Below are 8,818 nucleotides of genomic sequence, written 5' to 3' on the forward strand. Positions count from 1 at the left end.
AACAAAAAAGTCAACATAAAAAAAAAACTAAAAAATTAAGTTTGATTGGAAAACAGGTTTAAAATGAACTTACAGTACGTTTTGTAGGTGCACACTAAAGCACATGGTTCTTGAACTACATTTGATCTCATCACATGATCAGGAGCTTAATTCACGCTCTGGACTGACTCACTCAGACTTTTTTTATCTTCAGTGTGGGATGTAGATTTTGTTTGTGCAGTCTCTCATAAAAAAACCTCCTCTTCATATTTACATTTGTTGTCTCATTCTCCAGCTCARGAAATGAGAGGGTCTGTCTGCTGCAGATTGTCACTTGGATAGAAAGTTTTTCTTTAAATATTGACCAAAAAGGGAAATATTTACTGGAAGAGATTTTTGAACATTTGCAGGTAGGAACAATTGTTTATCTCTTTGTAAATCTTGTTTTCTTTTAACGCTCCATTGATGATTCCGCAGTATTCTTCCCTATAATGCAACTGCTTCTTTGCGTTTCAGTTTGATCTGTTCTGATTATTATTTCCCAATAGATTTCAGCTGCTTACATCTCTTTTTAGGTAGAATCGATCGAACAGTGAATCTGAATCTTTTTCAGTTGAAAAATTATAGTGAAAATAAAAACTGTGCTGCAATAAGTACGATGTAGTTTGAAGTTAACTTTATAATGTTTAGTTTTATGTGAGGAACAAAACTTCCACTTTGCTCCTGCTGTAAGTTGTACTGCTTGTAAAGTTAGGATTTTGCGCCACCTGCTGGCTCAAAACATAATTTTAGTCTAAAAACACGAGGAGCTGAGCCTGAATTCAAAACGTTTGCATTTTTACACATTTCAATAATTTTTAAATTATTTTTAATGAAATTAAAGTTATATGTGTTGTTGTATTTCAAATGTTTACTTTTATAACGTGAAGCAACATTTGAGATGTCAGATTTGTGATTTAGCAGATGCAACTGAAACTACAGTAAATGTTTAATAAACAAATTTTATACAATATATTTTATAAATAAATAAACAAATAAGCTATTTTCCTTATGTATGTATACTTACATACATAAGTAAGTATCTTACCCCCCCTGTGAAAAGACCTTTAATGACAACCTAACCTAACTTAACCTAACCTAACCTTTAATGACAATGTTTTTTATGCTGTGTAAGGTTTTTTGGTGAATTTTAACTTCTACTTTTAGAACAATATCAAATCTTTCATCCAGCAGTGTTTTGGAATAAGTGTGTTCCATCAGTATGGATGTCATTAAAGCATTGATTAGTCTCTATCCATCCATTTTCTGTACACGCTTCTTCCTTTTCAGGGTTGCGTGGGTCACTGGTGCCCATATCCAGCAGTCACAGTGCGAGGGCACCCTGGGCAGGTCGCAAGTCCATCACAGGGCCGATTAGTCTCTATTGAATGATTTATTTAGATTAGCTTTGTAGAGAGACAGTAAAGTGCTGTGTGGATGAGTAAATGAGGACTCAGATTGTTGTGTAAAGTACCTTGAGCATCCTGTTGGAGATAAAGGAGCTATAAGTCCATTTACTAGTTTGCTGCTCCAGCAACAAAAGAGAACTTCTTGACTCTAAGCCCGTTTCCAAACAAACCATTTTTTTAAATGTAACATTTCTGAAAATAACTTTATAAACACAGCATCATTTCTTGAAATGTCCACATAAAAACACAGAAAATTACCTGAAAAGTAAATAAAGTAAATAAACATGGCCGACAAGAAACAAGCAATGGCTATGGCATGTGAACTATTTGTAACAGGGGAAAAAAACAAAACGAAACCAGACTTTCAGTTGTTTTGTCTTCTGTAGTTTGGATTGTCCTCTGTGTTTCTGTCACCTCACTTTWTGTTTGGCTATGTCACATACTACAAAGTGCTTGATTGTTATCAGAAAACACCACGTGCYGGGATATCGGGCCAAGACRGTCCAACATGTTGAATATCTCAGATTTGAAATTAAAGAGGTACCAACGTACTTCCAAACTGAGATCACTCTAAACACACAGCAAGAATATCTCATAAGACTTTAGAGCCATCATGACAATCAGGGGATACTTAAAATTAACAAAAACGGGTCAAAAGTCAGCATAATTATCTTGCCGTGTGCATTAGTATAACTAAGAGAATTCTCTCCAGCACTTTGATATTTTCTGCTTTTATTTCCAGAGAGATGGGTCTTGCATATATGCTACTCTGCGCAGCTGCCCTCATGTTCTCTGGAGTTTCGGGGAAGAATGAGATGAACCGGGCACCCAGGTGGACCCGTCAGAAYGTGCCAATGCTGACGGTCACTAACACGGCCTTCCTAAATTCAACTTTGTTTGGAGGGAAGGAGGAGAACGAAGTGGACGGAGAAACAAAAATGCTCTGTGGGATAGAGTGTCAGAGCGCTTCACCATCGATCAACTGGGACGAGCAGGAAAAGATTCTGGGATACGAGACGATGTATGAAAACGGCACGCGCACACATACAGATATCAGTTTGCGGAGGTGGGACAAAACCTCTGCAGGAGCTGAAGTAAGCTCACTTCCTATCCGCAGAAAACGTCAGGTTTATGGAGCAGATGGACGCTTTGTGATCTCAGATTCAAACTTCATCACCAACTACCCATTCGCTACTGCAGTCCGACTTTCCACGGGTTGTTCCGGAGTCCTAGTATCTCCAAAACACGTGCTGACAGCAGCGCATTGTGTCCACGACGGCAGGGACTACTTAGAGAGTGCTAGGAGGCTTAAAGTTGGACTGCTGCAGCTGAAAACTAACAAAAGRCGGTTGAGAAGAAAGAGAAGAGGGAGACAACGGGGTGGTAGCAAGCAAGAGGGTACGAGAGTTAAGAGGAAAGGAGAGGAGGAAGGTGAGGGGAGAAACAGTGTAGGAGGACTGAGGAAGAAGAGGGGGAGTGAAAAGAGAAGAAACAAACTGAGAGTGGGTGTAGGAGAGGCTAAAAATGGAAATAGGTTTGAGAGAAGAGACGTACGGGAGCAGAACAGTCTCAGTCGGACACAGCGCAGTGTTGAACCGAGAAAGGAACCCATCTTCCGTTGGACTCAAGTCAAGCAAACCCAAATCCCTCAAGGGTGGATCCACAGCAGCAGCTCCACAGACTCTGTTTCTCTCGACTATGACTACGCCCTCCTGGAACTGAAACGACCCGTCAAGCAAAAGCACATGGAGCTCGGCGTGGCGCCGACTTCACCGCTGGTGCGAATCCACTTCTCAGGCTACGACGTCGACAAAAGGCTGCCSGACGGCCAAGCAGACGAGAAGGTGATTTACCGTTTTTGCTCCGTCGTGAAGGAGTCCGACGAKCTGATGTATCAGCACTGTGACGCGCAGCGTGGAGCAACAGGCGCAGGTGTTTATGTTCGCCAGAGACAAGACGCGGGACACGAGGGCGGGAAAGGGAAGTGGAAGAGGAAGGTGATTGGAGTGTTTGCAGGCCATCAGTGGGTGCAGCTGGAGGGGGGTGAACAGAGGGATTTTAACGTTGCAGTAAGGATCACACCTTCCAAATATGCTCAGATTTGCCACTGGATTCATGGAGATCCAAGTTTTTGTAAAGAGGTTTAACCTTAGAGGGACAAATATCTTTTGTGTGGTTTCTGAAGTATTAGAAGATCAGAGATTGAAGGTTTGAACCTTAAATAGAGCATCTCGCCAAAACTGATGAAATGTAATTTCTGAGGTCAGATGGCTCAGCAWGTGTTGTAAAAAAAATCACCTTCCTTCATCTGTCCTTAAACACTGAAATAACCCAATACTGTCTCCAACAACTTGTCCAAACCAACTATTGTACTTTGTACAGCATGAAAAGAGCTTTTCAAAAATGTGTTTTTTTCATAATGTTCCTTTGCTGTTACAGTTTTTACCAGTTTCCCTGTACAATAAAGTATATCACAYACTGTTATATGATTGCTTCCATGCTTTAGACAGTGTTCATAAATCCTTTCCTTTAAGTGATTTATATTWAAAAAATACTTTGTCACCAACAGATAACTACACTGCTAATCTCAGAATTCTGTTTAACGTCAGAATTCTTTTTTATTATTATAATTTTTTTCTGTGGCCCTAATCTTTCCAGATGGCTCTTTCATATATTTCGGATTTGACCAGTTTGCCAAGTTTAATTAGTTACACTGCAAGCAAGGAAATAATTTTATGAAGCTCGCATCAGCTTAAAAAAATCATAACCAGAAGCAATACTTAATGTTATCATCACCCAAGAGTGCCTTGTTGTGGTACAGCTGGAGAGATGGCCTACCTGTAACTTTGGGGACCCTGGTTTCCAACCAAGGGTCAGCTGAAGTCGACAGTTGTCCAAAGTCACACAAAGGGTGGAAGTTGAAACCGTTAAGCCCTGATTAATTGGAGTCACCTGGGCTCTGCACTAAAGCAGTACTCCACTAACTATTCTCTCTTTGCTCCTCCAGGTAAGCTCTTTTGTTTTGTTCCAGTTTGGCTTTGGTTGCAGTCAGTCACACCCACACATACATTTTCACTCATTCAGGCACTGCATGCACTAAACATACTCACATGTTCACACCTCACATTTATTATTTTAGTTAGTTAGATTTTACTTCCGGTAAACTATTTTAATTGGCCTATATGTTGGGCTTTGAGCCGGCCTGTGGCATATAGATTGGTGCTTGTTGAATTGGAGTTTCAAAAGAATGAAAGAAAACATGTCAAAACATTTTAAACACTTCAATGATTTAATAATAGTAATTGTTATAATTGTCAAACAACAAAATCAACATTATTTATATGTAAAACATCTAGTAGTAGTAGTAATTATAATAATAATAAACAAAACTTCATGATAGGGTTTGCCTCTTAGTGCGTGATTATTTTTTCTTGGCTACCACCACACAACATTTCAGCCTGATATGCCTTAAAATGGCACAGTTATTGCAATTTCAAATTAGCTATGGTGGCCATCTTGAATTTTGATGAGAATATGTCAAAGCTTGTTTTTGGCTACAACTATATCAGCCTTTATCTTTGTTAGTCTTAAAACAGGCTTAAATAGCCTTATATAAAATTAGTTGTGTTTTGCTTTGATTGTGTTGTATTAGTTCTCAGCTACCAACCCACTAAATTTTAGTTTCATATGTCTTAAATGTGCTGAGCAATCAGGACGCCATTGAATTACATCTCTTTCTCTCTCTCTCAGCCTAAAGGCTGTCCTGCCCAGTAACAGCCTCAATCAATCAGAAGGCTAGATTAGGATGCTGTGTAAAATCTAAAATATATGTATGTATAATAATAAAAATTAGGCTAATTAAACGTAAAAAAATACAACACCAAACTTCTCCCTTTACTGGCACGTATCATGGTGCAACCCAGTTAGTCTGTGGTTTCTGGAACTAATGCAGCTGTGGCTCTTTCTAGTAATCAAAAGGGCAATTCCAGCAGCCTGTCCAAAGAAAATGGTAACTAAGAAACAAAACGTTAAACATTGTATGTTTAAAAAATAAACTGCAGCAAGATTTGGTAAGGAAAACGACTAAATGCGTCCACTCCAAATGGTAACCACTATTTAAAAAGTTGCTAAAATGTGAAAACATACAACAGTTTTTAAACTTATTTATATTTAAAACAAAGAAACAAAATCCAATGTAAAAAAATAAATGACAAAAATTACATGAAACAATCACGTTGCTGCATGACCTGGTCACCTGTTCCCCCATGTTTTTAGTCATGTCTGCGTCTTTTTGAATGGGTGCACTTAAATGTAATTTCATTGTGCAAACAATAAAGGCTTTCATCATCATCATCATCATCATCATCATCATCATCATCATCATCATCATCATCATCATCATCATCATGGCTGCAGAAGCTGCTGTCACAGATGCATTAAAAATGATGGTAGTCCCTTGATGACAAAATACTTCCAAAACAAAAACAATGTTTTTACGTAAGCAGCATTGTCCTTTCAAAGTCTTATTAATATTCTATTCTATTGTTGTCATGTTTGTCGCTTGAAAAAAACTTTGGTTCTGCTGCTCTGGTTCCTTTTTTTGGCACATGATGAAAAATCTGCGAGAAGTGAAGGCATAAAGAAGTGGATTTAGGCAGTTATTGATAAATGGTAGTACTACAACAATGTTCCACATCTTTGTACAAAACCTGAACAGTTCCTCATTTTTCAGACTAATAGCAGCCACACCCAGCACATTTATGGTAAGATATGGAACCCACAGGATGAAGAAGCTGGCAATGATGCTGGTAACCAGTCGAGTTGTCTGAGGATTGTTGAAAAAAGCTGCCCGATTTATCTTCTTATGGAGGAGAATRTATAAAACAGCCACAGTAAAAAATGAAGCAAACCCAAAYACAGCCTCTGCMRTCAGTACAGCTRTCCCCTGGGCATCAGAGGAAAACTGAAATTGGCAGGATTGGCAGGATGGCTTCTTTTGATTAACTTTTAGCTGTTGAACCACCAAACTGGGGATAGACAACGTCAAAGCAACCAACCAGAGAAGAATCAGCAGCAGTCGTTTTTGGATCTGTTGACCACTCTGACGGTGTACCACCAATAAGTATCGCTGGATGCTCAACCCAGTCACAGTCAGCAGGCTGCTATAAACGCTGCAGTACACCACGTACGCTAGAAGCTTACAGGACACCAGGCTGAATGTCCAGCCGTAGAGAWAAGCATAAATCCATACTGGAAGAGTCAGCAGAGAGAGCAGATCAGACATGGCCAGATTCAGCAGCAAATTCTGGCTCAGACTGGACAGATGCTCCCAGTTTGGTTTGAGAATGATGGCAGCAATGTTTCCAGGAAGTCCCACACAGAGGCAAAGAGAAAGCACCACTGCAGGAACCACAGATTCAGTGTCCAAGTCAGGTCCTGGAGAAGAGACGTTAAAAGTTGCCACAGTGCAGTTATAATGATCCATGTTGCCTTTTGCTGTCAGTGTTTTCTCTAAGACAGACTAATGATGGTAAACGTGCTGGCAGTCACAGAAGAAAAATGGGTAAAAAAGTAAAACAATGCTTTATTTTTAACCTTTAAAACAGGAACTTTAAAAAAGGAAACTGGGATGCTAAAGCCAAAGTACTAATTTGTTATTTATATATTCTTTCATTATTTGCTAAAAAATTTGCATGCTGTGATGTATAAATTTGGGATGATACAGATATCAAATTAATTTTTTTAGCCACAAGTTATACCCTTCAACAAAGTTTAAATGAAGTGTTAAGTGTTTATATATACACACAACTTCATTTGGACATTTATGAAACCAAAACCGTAATACCTGCAACAAAAACAACAAAAGTCTCAGATTTGGAAAATTGACTGACAATTTTTAAATCTTGCTGTATCTGTATGTTGAAGGGCAGTGATTTTAAAATTATTATAAGACAGTATTTAAGTTAACAAGAACTTAAAAGAAAATAGCTCCGTTCTGTTCAAAGACACAACCTCAGGGTCAAGAAGTCATCGCCAGCAGAGTGCTTCTTCATGCTACAAAAGTTATTTTTCAAAAGTTTGATTCTTTGAGATGACAAATCCTCAAGATCCACCTCCCTTGAAAGAGTTGTAAATAAACTATKGTGGGCTTTCTATGTCACAAAAAGAAACAACACAACCCATTATCAAATGCTAATGCAATTATTTGACATGGTAGACAAAACAAAACAGATCAAGGAGACACAATTAGTTTATTCATTCTCTGCAGAGCACAACAAACTCTCGGTCTTCTTTTAGTCAAATTCTATTTTGTGATTATTACCAGAGATAATGTAAATAATTGTCCTATTAACCCCTTAACATTTGGGCCTTAAATATGTAAACACCTTAAAAAGTAGACACAAATTAAATGAAGTACTGCCTTTGAACCCTTTATAGTAAATTCACAAGCTTGATCTCTTTTTAAAGCTAATAATATGAATTTTTAACTTCAGCAGTCATATTCTTTGTAACTGTAACTAGTATTCAGTATATTGAAGTAAAATACACAAAAATCAAGACATTTTCTCCCTAAATGTGTAGTTTTTATTTAAAAAGACTTTTATTTAAATTACACTGTAATTTGTAAATGCTTCAACACAAGGACTTCACTCTGGGCTCAAATTAAAGATAAAACCCCACAAAACACATTCTACCATCCATATTTACTCACAACATGATTAAATTAAAATATATATCTTAATATTCTGAAATATTTTTACTATCTGGAGAACATTCAGCCGCCAAACAGCCAAAACACAAGAATAAACCAATGTATCCTTGTTTTTGTTTTTTCTCAGAGCATTAACATTCCACACAGCTTATAAAACCACCAGCAGCGAAAAAATATTTGTCTTTCACTCACATTTGATGCATATTTGTCCTCAAATATGACGAAATTAGCGACTCAAAATGGCCGACTGGAAGTCTTTTTATCCAAACTTTTTTTACTTCTCCTGGCCACAAAAATCTCTCTTCCATGTCTTGAAGCACTCGAAACTCTTCATAACAAATATTTCCACTGTACCAGCATGTTTAGTTAGCTAACTTTCCAAAAAAGGATGGAAAAAACATTGTTTTCTGTAAGTGTTGCTTTTGTCCACTGGATAGAGCCATCTGCCTATAAATGACTACCGTCTCAAACTTTGGCCGTCTTTGGCTTGTGATTGGTTAAAAAAAGTTCTCACCCCCTCAAACTATGTACCAAATGAAAGATAATGTGATTGGCTACACAGCTGTAGCATCAGAATGAAGCTCGGAGCTGATTGGCCAATTCTACAGTCAATCTAGCCCAGGGTGACCCAAATCAGAAGTTGGTCGTGAGCCGAAAGATGAACCCAGTTGGTCAAATG

The 8,818-nt window shown here is 38.1% G+C and overlaps 1 protein-coding gene across 1 annotated transcript; it reads left to right on the forward strand.

The window, feature by feature from the left end:
- The first annotated feature begins 292 nt into the window (after nt 1-292).
- Nucleotides 293-3,911, forward strand: LOC106520006 (serine protease 35). The gene is made up of 2 exons (XM_014011896.1): nt 293-389; nt 2,170-3,911. Exon 2 carries the CDS (start codon nt 2,174-2,176, stop codon nt 3,572-3,574), a length of 1,401 nt encoding a protein of 466 aa, XP_013867350.1. The 5' UTR covers nt 293-389; nt 2,170-2,173; the 3' UTR covers nt 3,575-3,911.
- The last annotated feature ends 4,907 nt before the right edge of the window (nt 3,912-8,818 follow it).

The sequence above is a fragment of the Austrofundulus limnaeus genome, unplaced genomic scaffold (genome assembly GCF_001266775.1).
Source record: "Austrofundulus limnaeus strain Quisiro unplaced genomic scaffold, Austrofundulus_limnaeus-1.0 Scaffold86, whole genome shotgun sequence".
NCBI lineage: Eukaryota > Metazoa > Chordata > Actinopteri > Cyprinodontiformes > Rivulidae > Austrofundulus > Austrofundulus limnaeus.